General features: G+C 41.5%; 1 protein-coding gene across 3 annotated transcripts in view; it reads left to right on the forward strand.

The window, feature by feature from the left end:
• Positions 1–19,570, forward strand: part of RB1CC1 (RB1 inducible coiled-coil 1) — a 93,557-nt gene that overhangs the window by 8,025 nt on the left and 65,962 nt on the right. For all 3 annotated transcript variants that reach the window (XM_040487806.1, XM_040487804.1, XM_040487805.1), the window contains exons 2-5: positions 16,698–16,812; positions 17,737–17,858; positions 19,094–19,220; positions 19,395–19,565. In XM_040487806.1, coding sequence (XP_040343740.1) covers positions 17,788–17,858; positions 19,094–19,220; positions 19,395–19,565 — 369 coding nt within the window. In that variant the 5' untranslated portion in view covers positions 16,698–16,812; positions 17,737–17,787. The remainder of the gene's footprint in view (positions 1–16,697; positions 16,813–17,736; positions 17,859–19,093; positions 19,221–19,394; positions 19,566–19,570) is intronic.

A 19,570-nucleotide genomic window follows, 5' to 3' on the forward strand; every position in this document is an offset into this window, starting at 1 on the left:
CCCCCATTTGGCCCCCCCCCAACTCTCTCCCCTCTGGTAACCATCAGTTTATTCTCTAAAGTTGAGTCAGTTTCTTGGTTTGCTTCTTTTTTCCCCTTTGCTCATTTGTTTTGTTTCTTAAATTCCACATATGAGTGAAATCATACAGTATTTGTCTTTCTCTGACTTATTTTCTCAGCATTGTGCTCTCTAGCTCCATCCATGTCATTGCAAATGGCAGGATTTCATTCTTTTTCATGGCTGAGTAATATTCTTGTGTGTGTGTGTGTGTGTGTGTGTGTGTGTGTGTGTGTACGTGTACCACATCGTCTTTATCCATTCATCATTGGACATTTACTTACGCTGTTTCCATAATTTGCCTATTGTAAATAATGCTGCTGTAAACATAGGGATGCTTGTGTCCCTTGTGTTTTTATATTTTGGGGATAAATACCCAGTAGTGCAATTGCTGAATCATAGGATAGTTCTATTTTTAACTTTTTGAGGAACCGCTATGCTGTTTTCCATTGTGGCCACACCAGTTTGCGTCCCTACCGACAGTGCAAGAGTGCTCCTTTTTCCTCACATGCTTGTCCACATTTGTTGTTCCTGAGTTTAGCCATTCTGACAGGTGGGAGGTAGTATCTCATTGTAGTCTTGATTTGCATTTCCCTGATGGTAAGTGGTGATGAGTATCTTTTCACCAGTCTCTTGGCCATCTATATGTCTTTGGAGAAATGTCTGTTCGTGTCTTCTGCCCACTTTTTAATTGGTGTTGAATTTTATAGTTCTTTATGTATTATAGTTCTTTATGAATTTATAGTTCTTTACGTATATTGGATTTATCAGATATGTCATTTGCAAATATCTTCTATTCCGTAGGTTGCCTTTTAGTTCTGTTGGTTGTTACCTTCACCGTGCAGAAGCTTTTTATTTTGATATAGCCCCAATAGTTTATTTTTGGTTTGGTTTTCTTTGCTTCAGGAGACATATCTAGAAAAAAAGTTGCTATAGGCCACACTTTTTCAATGTTTGTGTATACACGTACTCCGTCAGCATTAGTTAATACGATAAAAATAAAATCTGCCTACTGACTCACATGATATGTACTGTAACTAACTTTTCTTACTGGATAATAAATATATCAGTAATCAATATGTATAGAGCTAACGTTTTTAAATATCTAAATGATGTCACATAATATAGCTGCACCGTAATTTATTTGATCAATCATGATTGATAGTTTTCTGAATTTTCATTGTTAAAAATAAAGATTTCATTGGATATATACCTTTGTACACTTGTCTTTTTGCTTTCAATATATTTCCAGCGGTAGAATTGCTGCTTTGTACATCTTAATACATAATTTATATTTTCGTATTGCCAGATTAAATCTTATAAGTTGTACCCATTTTCATTCTTGTCAAAACTGCCAGTGTGCTTGTTGTAACAAGAGTCCACACTCTTCATTTTAGTCATTAGAAGTAACCTGAAAGGTAAAAACTGGTGGCATTTCAGATAGACTTTATTTTTCGGTATGTGTGGATAGCCGTTTGTCATAGTACTGTTGCTTACACAATGTTTCCTTTCCCCCAATTTGAAATTCTAATGTTTATCTCTGTGTGTGTATATGAAGATGCATTTGAATCTGTTCTGTTCCATATGTTATCTATTAATGGGCCAGGCTCCTGGTTTTAATTACTGTTAGAGTATGTTTGACATGTTTTGATAAATGCTCTTTCCTTCAGGGTCTCTCTCTCCCCTCACCCCCCCCAATATATATATGTGTTTGTGTGTAAGTATATGTAATAGGCACTTAGTAGTTATTTTCTCAATGGACAGAAACTAAAGACGTTGTTTAGGGAAAAGACCACATAATAACTTTAAGAAAATCTTGTGTCAATTACTGAGTTACTAACCTGTTGCTTTTAGTTTAAAATTGCTTTGGGTTAGCTTTTGTCATACAAAGTATGACTTCATTTTATAAAAATTAAGTTTATACAGAAAACGAGCATTGTGCCAAATTTTAGAAAATCTTGACTATTTGGTGAAAAGTAGTACTGTGTTATGTACTGGGCTTAAATTTTATGTCATATAAAGTTAATTTCCTTTTTTTTTAAGTTTATTTTGAGAGAGAGAGCACGACGTGCACGTGAGCGCACACAGGGGAGGGGCAAAGAGAGGGAGAGAGAGAATCCCAAGCAGGCTCCTCACTGTCAGTGCAGAGCCTGACATGGGGCTCGAACCCACAAATTGTGACATCGTGACCGGAACCTAAGTCAGGAGTCAGATGCTTAACCAACTGAGCCCCTCAGGTGCCCGCTCCTAAAGTAAAATTCTAACTGTTTCAGCGACAGTTGACTTATATACTAGCACTTTACCGTTGCTTGTAAGAGTTTAGTTCTGGATCGTTTAGATGTAATCCACTTAGAAATTTGGTAGATTTTATATGAGTTAACGGAAAATGTGCTTATGAGCAATCCCAACTTTGTAAGTTGATAAAAGGGTTAGCTCTTTTTTATTTTAAATGTTTGTTTTTTATTTAGAGAATGAGCAAGGGAGGGGCAGAGAGAGAGAGGGAGAAAGAGAATCCCAAGCAGGCTCCTCTCTGTCAGTACAGAGCCTGATGCAGGGCTTGAGCTCATGAACCCATGAGATCATGACCTGAGCCGAAATGAAGAGTCAGTTAGGACTGAGCCGTCCAGGCCGCCCCAGCGTTAGCCGTTCTTAATGATTGATTTCTTCAAGGAAGTTAGTGAGTTGCTAAGCTTATCCTCTTTAACATTTTAGTAGATGTGGTCAAGGAGGCTAAATCATTGGTCAATTTCACATACCCTTTTCTGGGTATTTTTTGGAATGGCATCACCTTTCTGTGGACTCTCGCCTATCTCATTCTTTTCTAGAACTTTTGCCTGCCTCTCTGTAGTGTTACATATTGCATTGCTCTGTCACGTTCACTTTATGTAACCCAGCTCCTTGAAAGGAGAGCTGATGCTTCTTTTGTTTAATCTTTAGAGACTGGCTCACTAAGTAAGTTAGAAACGAGTTTAATGTGCATTTGACTATCTGGCATTTTATAAAAACATGGAGGAATTAGCCAGTATACCCTTTTCAGTTTTTAGGTGAGGAAACAGATCTGGTGAAGGTTCTTAAGGTCACAGAAGGAAAAATGTGAATCTAGTATAAAACCCAGATCTTTTTAACTTCTGTTCCAGTATTGTTTTGGGATGAATTCTGTTCATTTTCAAGATGACCAAAGATGTGCTTGATTGCTAATGCCCCTTTTTGCTGAATGTGTTAACAATTACATACCAAGGAGCAAATTCAGCTTTGGATATCTTATTTGGATTGCAAGAAAATAAGAATATGTACATTAGACACTCTTATAAATAAAATACTCCAGTGGATTCTCTTTGAGCCATTTTGTATTTCTGATTTCACGGTTTTGGTTCTTGCTCTAGTCCTTCTCCAGAGCCTTGGCCTCATTTATTGACTGTCCAGTGTCTAGTAGTTTAGGTAGTGAGTGTGTGGTTTTTTTTAAATTTTTTATTTTTAAACATTTATTTATTTTCGAGAGCCACGGAGCACGAGTGGGGGAGGGGCAGAGAGAGAGGGAGACACAGAATCCGAAGCAGGCTCCAGGCTCCGAGCTGTCAGCACAGAGCCCGACGCGGGGCTCGAACTCACAGACCGCGAGATCATGACCTGAGCCGAAGTCGGCCGCTCAGCCGACTGAGCCACCCAGGCGCCCCGAGTGTGTTATCTTGAAGAGCGATTTAAGGCATGGCCAACTTTTCTCCAGCCATTTACAATACGGTTTTGGGAATGTAAGACATTTGGCACGTGGGGAAGAATGTAGAGCAAGATGTTTATTTGTGTTCTGGATACCAACACTATTATTTGATTAGTTAAAATTTCAAGTGTGGGTCTGGGGCGCCTGGGTGGCTCAGTCGGTCGAGTGTGCGACTTCAGCTCAGGTCATGATCTCGTGGTTTGTGAGTTCGAGCCCCGTGTCGGGCTCTGTGCGGACAGCTCAGAGCCTGGAGCCTGCTTCGGACTCTGTGTCCCACCCCCCACCCCACCCCCGCCGCCCCTCCCCTCCTCGCACTCTCTCTCTCTCTCTCCCTGCCTCTCAAAAATGAATAAACGTTAAAAAAATTTCAAGTGTGGGGTTTTTTTTCTTTTTTTTTTTTAATTTTTAAAAAAAAATTTTTTTTTCAACGTTTATTTATTTTTGGGACAGAGAGAGACAGAGCACGAACGGGGGAGGGGCAGAGAGAGAGGGAGACACAGAATCGGAAACAGGCTCCAGGCTCCGAGCCATCGGCCCAGAGCCTGATGCGGGGCTCGAACTCACGGACCGCGAGATCGTGACCTGGCTGAAGTCGGCCGCTTAACCGACTGCGCCACCCAGGCGCCCCTCAAGTGTGGGTTTTAAGTGCCTAAGGAAGATTGTTGGCAGCCAGTAGATTGGTGGAGAATTTGTGACACAGGATGCTTGTGACTTAATGGTTACAAAATGGATGCAGTGAGATGACATGAAGGACCAAGGCTTATTCATCTCTCATCAGGAGATGGGTTTCCGTGGTGTGGAGCTTCATGTCACGAGGCACAGAAAGGCAGTCTTGGGTTGTTTACTCCAAGGAGTGTGGAGAGTTGAGTAGATGTTAGGAAGCATTTTTAGTTGGGGAGAAGTAAAGTGACATTAAACTAAGACCTAAGATTATTTAGTTGGTTGTGTCCTCCAGGATGGATTTGAGATGAAATCTACCGGTAGAAGGAGCTCGGTTAGGTTATTGTCGGAGCTCGGGCACGTAGGAGGAAGCACTGGATGGGAATATGGGGAAGAAGGAAGTACACAGACCCAGCAGTCTGGTCACACAGATGGCATCTTAATTATCTTGTGAACCCATAGAGGTCAGTAGGAGCGACACTTCAGTAGAGGAAGTTCTGTTTAAGGTACGGTTGATTATTATTATATTGTGTTTGGTTTTTAATTAAAGAGCCTTGGGATACCTTGGCTCTAAGGAAACGACCAAAAGCTAGTTGGTTGAGGTCTTTCTCAGTTAACTGTTTGATCTCTGTTTTGTTGGGTACTTGCTGCAAGGGGTACACTAAGGGTACTTTTCCTCACGAGAGCTTATTCACTCAGTAGATGCCCTTGAGTACTCTCTGTTGTGTTTCAAGAGTGACTTCCTGTTCCTAGGTAACACTTTGGAGTATGTAATGTGCACTTGGCATTGTGCTAAATCTTAAGCTCATTGCATAGATAATTTTACTTGTTTTCCACAAAGCTTTACGAGACAGGTATTGTTAGCATTCCCATTTTACACATTAGCAGATGGAAATCCAGCTGTGTGGTGACAGGGGGCCCCTGGGTGGCTCAGTCGGTTAAGCGTCTGACTCTTGGTTTCAGCTCAGGTCACGATCTGTGGTTTGTGGGATCGAGTTCTGTGTCAGGCTCTGTGCTGACAGTGCAGAGCCTGCTTGGGATTCTCTCTCCTCCCCCTCCCCCCCCTCCCCCCCGCGCCCCCCTTTGCTCCTCCCCTGCACTCGCATGGACACGTGCTCTCTCTCTCAAAATAAAGATTAAAAAAAAGAGAGATTCAATTTTGTCTGTTTCTCTAAATATATAGTTTCAACCCTGTACATAAACTGTATCTTACAGACTCTTGCATAGGTCGGCACCTTGGGTATCATCAAGGTCAGATTTTTTCTCATTGCAATGTTAGGTCCAGGGAAACTGTTAACTCAAAAGTAAATTTTATTTTTCATGTCTGTGGTGATTTTTGCTGAAGAATTAAGGCTGAGAGTAAGAAAGCTCTGCATATCCTTTATATTGTATATTGATTAGATGTTGGTATAAAACAGAAGTTTGATTTTTATATTTCTGTATATACACGCTTACTTATAGGAAGTTGTGATTTTCATTGACTGAAATTATTGTTCACAAAATCCATACATGTATACACGATTCGCATATCCTCATGTTCACGCACTAGCTGCAAATATGATCTGCTGAGATTTGATATGCTGGGTCCAGACTTATTTAACAAGTTGACAAGTCTCTTTGAGAAATTATGGGAAAGAAAATTTCTCAGCTCTGTTTTACCACAGTGAAAAGCTGCTTTTGGAAAGTGTTTCAACAACTCACTATCAACATGAGAAAATATGACCAATAGATGTGGGGGGGGAGTTAAATTTTTGTCCAGCATGGATGGTGGGAAGTGTAGGACACAGAGTTTCTCACATGCATGTAGCCCTTTGTTAGGCACTGTTAGGGGTTAGGTTTCAGAGCAGACAAGGTTCTTTACAGCAGCCTTTTATAGGGTGTGCTTCCTTTAGTGAATAAGTCCTAGCATTGCTCAAAAAAGCAAAAATGAAGCCATCCAACCAAAATACAGAAAAAACAGATTATTGAGCCACACTTTTAGCTGTATCATTTTTCTTCTTTTGTAGGGATGAGGAACATCTGAACTGCTCTGTAAATTTTATTCTTGTATATCTATATTTACTTATTACCGAAATTAACACAAAAAGGCAGAGTATTGAGCCACACGTAAACATCATTTTGCGTCCATCGTTTCGTGTCTGTGGTTATCTCATGGCCAGTCTTGTTTCAGTTACGGGCCATACAGGCCCTCCCCTCTCCCCGCCATTTCCCCTTCTCTTACAATTTTAGTCTTATTAATTTTGAAGAACAGATACGCCCACAATAGCCCGGCAAGGAAAATGTTTTCTGTCCTTTTGAGATGAGAAAACTGAATCTTAGGGCGTGTACGTTACTTCACTCGCTCAGCTTGTAAATGGCAGAATAAGAATTTAAATCAGGTGCGTTAAACTCTTCCTACATAAAAGTCATTATTTTTCCCTCACTTTAGGTCACATGATAACCGGGAAGGTGAGGTAGTCTGGCAGCAGCTAATTGTTTAACTAGATTTTTACTAATTCCAATACAGAGGTACTTATTTTTACTGTCTTGGTGTATTTTCTCTGTCTTCATTTTTCCTTTATTCTTTTTGCGCCTTGTAGTTCTGTTGCGCGTACTGTATTCGTTCCACGTCGTAACCCTGTTAAATATTACCGTAGATCCTATTTTACGGTGTGAATAGTTGAGTAGGCAAGTATTTTTAAAAGTATTCACAAGTGGGGCGCCTGGGTGGCACAGTCGGTTAAGCGTCCGACTTCAGCCAGGTCACGATCTCGCGGTCCGGGAGTTCGAGCCCCGCGTCGGGCTCTGGGCTGATGGCTCGGAGCCTGGAGCCTGTTTCCGATTCTGTGTCTCCCTCTCTCTCTGCCCCTCCCCCGTTCATGCTCTGTCTCTCTCTGTCCCAAAAATAAATAAATGTTAAAAAAAAAAAAAAAGTATTCACAAGTAATGAAGTGTTTTGTATATACTTCACCTATACTTCAGATTATTTCTGTAAGATGATTTTTACGATACAATCACTAGGTGAAGAGAAATGTGTGTTTATAAAACTTACCTACCTGCTCCATGAACACGAATTGCTTTTCCAGCGAGGTCGTAGTTATAGTAGATTCCCAACTATAATGAGAACGTTGAATATGATTGTCAACATGCTTGTGGTATTTTTTGTACTGTCTTCTGGGAATCTGCAAACGTATACAAAAGTAGCGAGGATATATGTTTGTTAAGTTTTTATTTTAATTCCAGTTGGCTGCCGTACAGTCTTAGTGTGCAACATAGTGATCCAACACGTCCATCCGTCACCGGGCGCTCGTCATCACAGGTGCACTCCTTCATCCCCATCACCTATTTCACCCATCCCCCCACCTCTTCCCCTCTGGTAACCATCTGTTTGTTCTACATAGAGAGAACATTACAGGGAATTTCTGAGCTGTCCCGTCTCATGTGCATTAATAGTTACCGGCATTTTGCTGATCTTATCTGTCCTTCTGCCCAACTGACTTTTCCCTCTCTCTCCCGCTTCCTGACTTTGTTTTTGCTAGACTGTTTTAAAGCATCTCAAATACTGTTTTACGTATTAAGTTTTCAGAATTCGTTATTTCATAACTGAAATGCCATTATCGTCCTGCAGAGGAATGGGAATTCTCCATCTTTAGATTTCTCGGAATTTAGCTGATTGTTTTTCTTACAGTATTTTTCTTTTCTCTCTGTACCCCATGTTACCTGTAAATTGGTAACCGTAGGTAGAGGTAGAGTCTAATAAATTTGGGTTTGTGTTTTTCGGGGGAGGTGGGTGAGAATACTTTCTAGGTATACTTCCGGTTGAAACACCTAGAGACACGAGTCTAGCGGTGTGACAAGTGATGGGTGTGTTCGTGTTTGTCGGCTTAGTTTATCTGCCCGATTGCTTCTCCTTATTTTAGCGTCTCTTGATGTCTAGATCCATCATTTCATTGTCAAATTGTTATTTTCCACACTCCGTCTGTAGTAATGGCTTTTCTATAAAAAGGTGTTTCTTTATCATTGGTTACCCTGAAGTATAATTTATGTAGGAAAGAGAGGATAAATGCTTAAATCCTTTCCGTTTTTAGTTTCAGAATGAGTTGCTACTGTAAGTCACTGAGGATTTGCCCTTCCTTTTCTGTATCGTTGTGAACGTGAACATTTATGGGCTTTATGCTAAGTGTTTATTCTTTTGAGGCGCAAACTGCCCCATCTTAGTCATGGAAGCCCCTTCAGGCTGATTTCTTTGCCCTTTTGACATGGTCTTTCTTATTAGTGTTTGACAGCTTCTTTGCCGTATGGCACACGTCCGTGTTCTAGGCTTAGGCGTTGGTACGTTTTCTGCTTTAGACCTTTGGAATCAGTCACTTCGCCAGAGGTTCCTTTTAGAAACCGCAACGCGGGCGTACGAGGATTCTCGTCGACTCTCGAGTCAGAAGGTCCACCTCCGCAAGACTGCTCTCACTTTGGATGCCGGCCACCGGTCGGGTGGTGTCCAGGCCCGTCCTCACGTCAGGTCAGCTGACTACAAATCCGGGGTCCCCACAAGCACCTTCTGGCTCGAGAATTCCCTAGAGTGCATCACAGACTTTGGGGAAAATGCTATACTATTTATGGTTTCGGGTAGGGAAAGGGCACGAATTAAAATGAAAAGCAGGCAAGGGAAGGTGTGCATAGAGCAGCGTGTGGAAGAGAGCGGAGCTCTGGTTGCCCTCCCCCATGGTCGGGGACAGCATTCCTTCCTCGTAGCCAGAGGGGGTGACACTACCTAGAGTCATGCTCACCCCGAAAGCTTACCTGGGCCTTTGGTGTCCAGAGTTTTTATTGGGGCCCTATCACCTTTACAAGGCGGCTGACTTCACTCTCTGGCTCTTCCTGGAGGTCCGGCTCATGTCCTTTGGTCTCCATTTTGTTCTGGAGACGGGAGCCGAAACCGGGTGTCCTCCCACCCCTGTCGTAAATCCCGTCGTTAGACTGTTCTCAAACCCGCGGACAAAGACACCCCTATCAAGCAGGACATTCCAGAGACCTGCATTCCCCTCCTTGTAGCCAAGGTTCAAGGCCAGACCTCTCTTTGGACAAGATTGGTTCTTTACTACGCAAGACAGCGTGGGCACTTAGTGCTCTAGGGTTGTCACTGCCTCTATTTCAGGGGGCTGTGCAGTGTGTGTTTTGTGCAAAGAGACATTTTGGGGCCGAACGTTTCTAAAGTCCTTTCTTTTTGTATTGTATTTCTTCTCTTAGATTAAAAATCTAGGGATCTTAGGCTGGAACTCTTGTTTGTTTGGTGGGTGAAGATCTCTTTTTGAGATTTGTATTTCTTTGATTACTGAAGAGGTTTCCTGTATTTTCCTCACTGGTTAACTGTTTCAATAACTTCCTCTCGCACTACTTATTGTGGATTTTTGCGATTTTCTTACTAATTAATAGGAACTCCTTTAAAAAAAACAAACAAAGCCATTAACCCTTAAGCACTCGTTGTAACACTGTCCCACGCGCCAGTTTTGAGGAGAAAGATCACGTCCTTTGACACTCAAATGGTGAAGCAGGTAACGGAAAGATTCATCCTTCTTTTTGGACTTCACGCTTCCCCAAGGTCAGAAAATGAATGATTACTGCCCAGAGTCCTGTCACCTGGTAGAAGGAAAGCCAGGAAATTGGGCCCGTCTCCTGGAGGGCTTCCTGTTTGCTCTTGCTGCTGTCATTTCCATGCGGTGTTACCGCTGCACCCAGCGTGTCTCCCGCGAGGCTTCAGCTCTTGGCTGTTTGGTGCCTGGTGATAAGCCAGGGTGTGCAGGCTCTCGCTGAGCTGGCCGCAGTTGCTCAAGGCTTAGGGCAGAAGCCGCCAAACTTTTTCTATGAAGGATCAGATAAGTATTTAGGCCTTGCTGGTTAAGAGGCAAGATCAAGGCTATTAAGTAGGTGTTTACATCACGAGAGAAAAAACTCCTGCCTTGCCCTGTCCCGTGTGTCCAGAATGGGCCATCCAGGGTGCTGGGCACGCTTTGTGTGCAGTTGCCATCGGTTGAAGCTTTTTTTTCTGGACACACGGGCGCCACCTGAGGGATAGGGGCCTGGCAGGCTGGGGGTAGAGGCCAGTCAGTAAGTTTTACTCTCTGTCCGGAGGCTCCCAGATCCTGAGGTGCCCTTCTTCCTGAAGGTGCGGCAGGAGGCCAGGTGACCTGGGGCTCCCATTCCAGGACTGGTTTCACTCCTTGCCGCCAACCGAGGCTGCAGAGTCCCTGACGTGGCGGTGGCCCCAGTGTGTACCCTGAGTAGCGAACACAGCACTGGGAGTGGAGGTGGGTCTTTGCAACTCCACCTGTCCCTTGGAACGGTGCCCCCACCGCCTGTGTGGGCCGCAGAGCAAAGGAGGCCACTGGCAGCATTTTCACTCGCCCGTGTTCTTCTTGGCTACCACGGGCAAGTTCTTCTGTGTACATCCCTTTATCTGTGAAGTTTTCGGAGAAGCCCACCGTGCAAAGATGACCCACAGTATGGAAGAATTTCCAGTCTTTGCGGCGTGCAGGGAACCGTGTTATCTGTGTACCCAAGGGAATCTTGTTCTCCCATAACCTGGGTGCACACCAGTTCTTGGATGGTGACTTTTCATTTGAAAACGTTACCGTGTTAAATTTTGAAGTGTTCTACCATCCCACCCCCCCTTACTTAATTCTAGAATGTTTTTCTATTATATTTAGGAAAATGAAGACTTTTTTTTAACGTTTATTTATTTTTGAGAGAGAGAGAATGTGAGCAGGGGTAGAGGCAGAGAGAGAGGGAGACACAGAATCCGAAGCAGGCTCCTGGCTCTGAGCTGTCCGCACAGAACCCGACGTGGGCCTCAGACCCGCTGACTGAGATCATGACCTGAGCCGAAGTCGGACACATAACCTCCTGAGCCACCCAGGCACCCTTAGGAAAATGAAGACTTAAAACTGGTTGTAGAAAGTGATAGAATTGTTGAGTGTGTGTGTGGGGGGGTGAGTATTGGGATTTGTAAAGAAACAATAAAATAGCAAGTCATGGGAAGTGCTTCCTAGATGTTTTAGCAGCACGTTCATGTTCTCCTTTCCTTCTTGATCCGGCCATCGATTTGAACTCTGGTTGTTTTTGTTATGTGCCTTTGAGAGATAAGTGAACTTTTTTTAGAATCCACAGTTTTGTTATTGAGTTGAGGGGGATAACACCAACCCTTCTCACAGTAGAAATTGTGAGGATATGTAGCTGGTATGGGTCTTCAGTTCATGTTCCCAATCAGTGGTAGTTATTGCTAAGTCAACAATATCCGTATCATTAAAGAATAAAACATAGAAGAGTGCAAGGATATGTTTTGGAATTGTTTTTAAATATAAATAATTGCAGTTTTGTAGCTATTCTTTTTGAAAGTAGATGGAGTTTGTGTAGATATAAAATTTTCATGTTGCCCAGTAGGATGTAGGCTTCATGAGAGTAGGCAATTTTATCGTATTGTTTGCTCTTTAACATCTGAAGCGAAGAAAATGCCTAGGGTATACTATATTCTCAGGTGAAATTTTTATTGAATTAATGTAAACTGAGGTGGGTTCAGACTCTTGGATCTCATATTTATTAAGTTTCTACCTTTAGGCAAGTCGAGTAATCGCTGAATCTGTTTCCTCACCTTCAAAAGAAAACAGTAATAATATGGATATCTTCTGTTACGAGAAATAAGGGAAACGTTGCATATAAAACTACTGAGCATAATGGCTGGCATATAACGAACCACTCAGTAAGTGTTAGTGATGATTATTTTATGTGCCGTGTACTTAGGACGTATGAAGTGAATAAAGAAGATTTTGTGGTCATGGAAGCTATTAGCCTGGGTTGTTTTGTTTTGCTGTTCCCTTTTTTATTTTATGTTTCTGGTGTTGTTTTCTTTTTAATTTCAATTTTAGTTTACTTGACACAGAGTGTTTTATTAGTTTCAGGTGTATCATGTAGTAATTCAACAATTCTACACATTACTCAGTGCTCATCATAAGGGAACTCTTAATCCTTTACCTGTTTATTTCACCCATCCCTCCGCCCTCTTCCCCTCTGGTAACCATCAGTTTCTTCTCATAAAAAGTCTGTTTTTTTTGTTTGTTTGTTTTTTTCCTTGTTCACTTGTTTTGTTTCTTACATTCTATATATGAGTGAGATCATATGGTATTTGTCTTTCTCTGAATGACTTATTTCACTTATAAAGATACCCTCTAGAGCTATCTGTGTTGTTGCCTAGATCTATCTGTGTTGTTGCAAATGGCAGGACTTCACTCTTTTTTGTGACTCTGTGTGTGTGTGTGTGTGTGTGTGTGTGTGTACCTCATCTTTATCCATTCATCTATGAGTGGGCACTCAGGCTGCTTTCATAACTTGGCTACTGTAAATAATGCTGTAGTAAACGTAGGGGTGCACATATCTTTTCAAATTAGTGTTTTTGTATTCTTTGGGTAAATACCCAGTAGTGGAGTTACTGGATCATATGGTAGTTCTATTTTTACTTTTTTGAGGAGCCTCCATGCTGTTTTCCACAGTGGCTGTGCTAGTTTGCATTCCCACCAACTGCAGGAGGATTCCTTTTACTCCACATCCTCACCAGCACTTGTTGTTTCTTGTGTTGTTGATTTTAGCCATTCTGACAGGTATGAGGTAATATCTCATTGCGGTTTTGATTTGTGTTTCCCTGATGGTGAGTGATGTGGAGCATCTTTTCATGTATCTGTTGGCCATCTTGTAGGTCTGGAGAAGTACCTGTTCATGTCTTTTTTTTTTTTTTTTTTAATTGGATCATTTGGGTTTTTTTGGTGTTGAGTTATAGAAATTCTTTATGTATTTTGGGTATTTACCACTTGTCACACATGTCATTCACAAATATCTTCCCCCGTTCAGTCGCTTGTCTTAGTTTTCTTGACTATTTCTGTTGCCGTGCAGACACCGTTTATTTTGATGTAGTCCCAATAGTTTATTTTTGCTTTTGTTTCCCTTGCCTCAGGAGACATACCTAGAAATAAGTTGCTATAGTTGATGTCAGACAAATGGGTGCCTGTGCTCTCTTCTAGGATTTTTAAGGTTTCAGGTCTCACATTTAGGTCTTAATCCAGTTGGAGTTTATTTTTGTGTATGGTGTGAAGAAAGTGGTCCAAGTTTCATTGTTTTGCATGTAGCTGTCCAGTTTCCCCAACACCGTTTGTTGAGGAGACTGTCTTTCCCACTGCATATTCTTGTCTCCTTTGTTGAAGATTAATTGACCATATAATTGTGGGTTTATTTCTGAGCTCTCTGTTCGGTTCTTTTGTGCCAGGACCATACTGTTTAGGTTACTATAGCTTTGTAGCATATCTTGAAATCTGGGATTGTGGTACCTCCAGTTTTGTTCTTTTTTTCAGGATTGCTTTGGCTATTTGGGGTCTTTTGTGGTTCCATACAAATTGTAGAATTACCAGTAGGCTGACATCGATTCAAAGAACACTGGGGTGGTAAGACCATGGAGCAGTTATGATTCATTTTACTACTTAGATTTTTCTCTTATGCTTTCTAGCCGACATCCTGGGTGGTAGTTGGCAATAAATGAGGATTTAGAGAGTGAAGCCTCAGAAGGAGGCCTCTCGTCAAAGTCGCCAGTTCGAGGGCTTTAAATAATAGGTAATGGAGGAAGACATTGGGTGTTCTATCAGGTAGGTCAGGAGGTGCTTCTCAAATGATTGTCATTGCCATCACTTAGGACTGTTAGAAATGAGCTAAATGACAAGAGACAAGTAGTGTTATCCAGTCTGCCTGTACAGTGGAGCAAAAGCATAGCCTAGGTCTGGGGCCACAGCAATCAAAACTCTCCTTGAAATCCGTGAAATCGTCTTACGTTATTCATGAATTATGCATATAGACTGATTCTCACATACGCTTTGTGTAGCTGTTTTTGTAAGCATTGTTAACGATTGTGCTTTTTAGGTTGAGCTGTTACTCAGGGTGAGCACCAGGTGAAGAGATTGGTGTTCCTTCAAAGGCACATAGTAGCTGCTGCATTTATCAGAGTTTCCCTTATTTACTGTAAGGATGATGGAATAGGAGAATGGCACTAGGACATCTTTACAGTAATTTCTAAAGCCTCTGATGAACTCTGGGCAGTATTATACCTAGATCATGAAAAGAAAAAGATCGGTGAAGTATTCCAGATTGAAGGAGATTAAATAGATTTAACGATTAAATACAGTATATTATCCCGAATTGGATCCTAGATTGAGGGGGAAGACTGGTATCATTGGGGCAATAATTTGAGTATGGACTGTGGATTAGATAAGAATATGGCATCTATGTTAAATTTCATGATTTGATGAATGAACTCTGGTCATGTATGAGAAAATTCTTGCTGTTAGGATGTATGCATCCTGAAATATCTATGAAGAATGAGCCACTCTGTCTGCAGGTTACTCTTAGATAGTTCAGAAAAATACGTCTTGTGCGTATGTATTTATGTGTATATGTTTATTTGTATAAATATACGTGTATATATAGAGAGAGGTGGGGGAGGGAGGGAGGGGGGCAGGCATGGAGCATTAAGTGGCCCAAATGATAAAGCAAATGGAGCACAATGTACCGAGTTGGTAACACTGGGTAAAGGGTGCAGGGGAGTTTCTTGTACTATTTCTGTAACTTTTCACTGAGTGTGAAGTTATACCAAAACAAAAAAGGTAAACAATATTTAAAAGGAAACAAAAGTAAAAACTTCGAATACTGTAGTGATTATGACAAAGATTTTATATTTAGGCTCACAAATGTTGTGTCTTCTTGTACTGTTTCACTCCACCTTCGCAGGACAGTCTTAATCTCATCCCCATGACCCCGTTTAAATGTAACCTACATAGAGCTCTACTTTGATTATCCACATCCAAAGTAGGTCCTTCTTGGTACCCACACTCCTCTTTCGTTGCATTTATTGCAACTTATGTTTGCTTTCTTTGCGTTTAATTTCTTTTTCTCCTTCAAGATTGTGATCACCACCAGGGGAAAGATCTTGTCTGTTTTGTTCACAGAATACATAAACTCAATAAGTGTTTGTTCTGTGTAGATGAATTAATGAATTAATGAATCATCTCTGGTACCGATATTCCTTCCATTTTAGTCACCGTACTTTTAGCTACCAAATCCTTCAGAAAACAAGAGAACTTCGTTTAACCTGTAAGATAAAGTGTACTCTTGGATTTGGGCGGTGGGGGGGGGGGGGGGGGGGAGGTCCCACCCAAACCCTGGAGAGTTGGCAGAGGAGAAGGAGCCCAAGCAGGGGTACTAGGGTTGTTTATTGAATTCTTACTCCCTGCCGAGTGCTGTGCTAATACGTACTTTTTCTCCCTTAATTCTCATAATATCCCTGTGATGTGGGGTGCTGTGTTTATTATCTTTTGCTGAGTATAAGAAACGTTTCAGTCCACACTTTCCGGGCATAAGTCAGCCGGGTCCTGTGTATGGAGGTCTGTCAGAAGATCGCAGTGAACGCGTCTGCCGGGGCCGGGGTCTCGTCTGAGGCTCAGCCAGCGAGGGATCCCGCTTCCAGGCTCAGTGGTGGTTGTCAGGGTCAGCTCCTCGCAGCCCGTCAGACCCAGAGCCTCAGCCTCTTCCCGAGGCTGACTTCAGTTTCTTGCCACACGGGCCCCTCCGTGGCAGCTCATTGCTTATCGGAGCTGGCAAGGGAGGGAGTCAGCTGGCACCGGGCAAGTTACAATCTCGAGCAGCAGTCGTGTGACATCTCGTTGACCTTGCCGTATTTCATCGGCTGGACACAGACCATGGGCCCTGCCCACGCCTCGTAGAAGTGGGGTATCACCGGGGTGTGGATTCCCGGGGGTGTCACCGGGGTGTGGATACCTGGGGGCGGAGGGGTGATTTTAGAGGCTGCCTGCCACAGGTCCCACTTTTATTCATTTTATAAAACAATAAATCCAGACCGCTAAGAAAGTTGCCCAAGATCCTATACGAGTAACGGGGCCAAAAATCACACCCCGAGGCGGTCAGACTCCACAGCTGGGCTCTTTTTTACCATTATATTTTAAGAACTAAGAAATGGCTGTAGAATTTGACAGTTTGGGAGAGTTCTTTAGAGACTTGTGTTTTAGGTCTTTTAATGGAGGGCTGTGGGTCAAAATTACACTCTTGTGGTTTCAGTGAATGTGCAGGTAGGAAGACAGACAGACTGAGTTTCAGGAGGGAATTTTTAAAGGAAGAGAACAATAACCATATGTTGTCATACACTGAATTATTTCTCTGTGATAATCCAGAAATTCTTCTTTTCCAGTTCACTGAGTTTAACCAGTAATGCCATTCAGTTGCCAATATCAAGCAAAGCAAACATAAGCCAGTTTTAATCTGCTTTTTAAGAAAAGTGGTAGTCCTTTTCATAGTGCCTGACGGTAAGTCACCGTTCCTAAATTCATAACTTTTTTTTATCTAGCGCATGTAAAATAATGATTTTACAAACATTATTTTAAGGCTGTCTTCGTTTTTTCCTTCTTCCCTGATGATTTTCCTCCAAAAGAGCATAAAGAAAGATATATTCTAGCATCTAGGACTTGATTATCTTTCATCACTTTCATTAATTAGGTGGAATTTTACTCTAATTGTTAAAATCAAATGCTAGATCTTGAAATCTGTCCCTTCTTGTAAATGAGGAAGTTTATTTTTTATGTGAGGTTTTGACTTGGACAACTAGTTAATGGCAGAGTTGTTTTGAATATTCTCTTCTCCAGACCTGTGCACTTTCCACTGTCTAAGGAGATGATATAACTGTTAGGGTCACAGTTTCTCGTGGAGCATTTCTAACTCAGTGTGGAGGTGGAATTTAGATTAAGAGACAGCTGGTGGAAGGAGTTGGAACTAACTCATTTCCCCTAACTTGCAAGTAGTGGCTACTCTTATTTGCTCTTAGTAAGTTTAACCTTAAGACAGTTTTTTTATTGTTATAAGGAGCCAGCTGGGGAGGAACTTTTTGAATTAGGAAGATCTTTGATCAAATGTTTAATTTTAATTCTTAATATAGAAAGGTACATGAGAACAGTGTGAAATGTACACATAATTTTTGTTCTAATTGCTGACCTCTTCCTTAAAGCGAATTTTTAAAATGTTGAACAATTATGCATTTTATTAGTCTCACTACTGTTGATTTTTTTAAGCAGTGGGTTTGCCGAATTGTCTGGTTAACCATCTTAGACCTCAAAAACTTTGTCGTCGTCGTCGTTGTTGTTGTGTGGTACAACTATACCATGTCTTATGGGAGGATATTTGTATTTGTTGTTGTGTTTGTAAAACTGACCGTTCTTCTTATCTGTTTCTGTTAGTAACCAGATCAGAGTGTGAGGTATAAGCTCACAGAATCCAGAGAAATCATCATGAAGTTATATGTATTTCTGGTTAACACTGGAACTACCCTGACATTTGACACTGAACTTACAGTGCAAACGTAAGCTGTATTTCATTCAATGTCATCAGTTTCGCATTTTGTATATGCAAAAAGTTAAAGTATTGATCTGGAGAAAACTTTTTTTGTTAAATAAGGGTAGCGATATCTGAATCGGTCTCCGCATATTACGTGTATAATTGCCATCCTTCCTAAAATGCTGAAGTTAAATTCATAAAATTATGCTTTGTTCCGTTTGTGTGAATATATTATTCATGATAAACAGACTTACCCTCAAACGAACCGATTTCTATCAAATAGAAGAAGTTTTCATAGTTGATTGCTCGTCTTAAGTTTCCCAGGACACCACTAAGGAAATTACTGCTAGCTACATAAAGCAATATTGTCGGTCCCATGTATTTTGGTGGTTGATTTTTATTCCTTTGTATGAGTAAAGTCAGTGGTATTTGTTTTGTTTGTTGTTGCGAGAATAAAATCAGTTACATATTTTTAACCAATTTAGGAAGACTCATACATCTTAATAACTCTCCAACTTTATGGGGAATTCAAATATTTGACTAATGAATGCCCTCCTATATTTGTGAAAGGTGGGGAGAGGTGTCAGGGGCAGCGAGGCTACGTTTTGGGGCCAAACAGCAAGAGAGGAAATAGTAACAACTATTCCTGCTTATATTTTGGCCCTAACAGCAAAGACTAGATAGCAGTACAGAATAAATAAATCTGACACGGAAGATATTATGAATAATTTGTGGAATTAATATTCTTAGTTTTAAAAGTGGAATTTGAACTTATTTTCTTTCTTAAAGTTCTAGTTTTTATAAAATACAATTTTACCTGTAAAGCAATGATTTTCTGAAAGATAGGGAAAGGAAGCAGTTTCTTGATTTATACTTCATGTAGTTTGTGTAATGTGATGTGGGGATTTTAACAGACATCTGTGTTCTGAGAATTTTAACAGACCTGATGCTAATTTGAGCATATTCCTTTGCTATGTTATATAAAGAGCACAGAAATAAATATGTCTACTGCCTGTATTTTATAGACTTACTTTTAGATGTACCACATGGTTGATTTATTCACCTAAGAGATCAGCCAGCTTATGGAGTCTAATTCCAGAAACAAGAAGGTTATATTTTCTACTACTGTTTTGGGGAAAGTTTTGAGAGTGAAATTAATTCGTATCTATCAGGTATTTTCACACAGTGCCACTTCGATAGTGAGGACTTTGTCCCTGGGTAATGTAAATAACTAGTATTTTTTGTGCCTCCCCCCGAAAGTGTGGCAGACCTCAAGCATGCCATTCACAGCAAATACAAGATTGCTATTCAGCATCAGGTGCTGGTGGTCAACGGAGGAGAATGCATGGCTGCGGACCGAAGAGTGTGCACCTACAGTGCTGGGACGGTACGTGTCGCGAGCCCTTGCACACAGACGCACGCGCTCCGGCTCCCCGCCCGGGGAGTTGGGAACTCGGCGTCCGGGAGTAAGGGGTGTCTGCCTCCTATGTTGAGGGCAGTGCGCGCGGTGGGTATTTCACAGCATTTCACAGGAGTTTCTTTGGCTGTCTTATTGCCACAGGACACAAATCCGATTTTTCTTTTTAACAAAGAGATGATCTTATGTGATCGTCCACCCGCTATTCCGAAAACGACCTTTTCGACAGAAAATGACATGGAAATAAAAGTTGAAGAATCTCTTATGATGCCTGCAGTTTTTCACACCGTTGCGTCAAGGACACAACTTGCAGTGGTAAG

The sequence above is a fragment of the Herpailurus yagouaroundi genome, unplaced genomic scaffold (assembly GCF_014898765.1).
Source record: "Herpailurus yagouaroundi ecotype Mexico unplaced genomic scaffold, PumYag 165, whole genome shotgun sequence".
NCBI classification, from domain to species: Eukaryota; Metazoa; Chordata; class Mammalia; order Carnivora; family Felidae; genus Herpailurus; species Herpailurus yagouaroundi.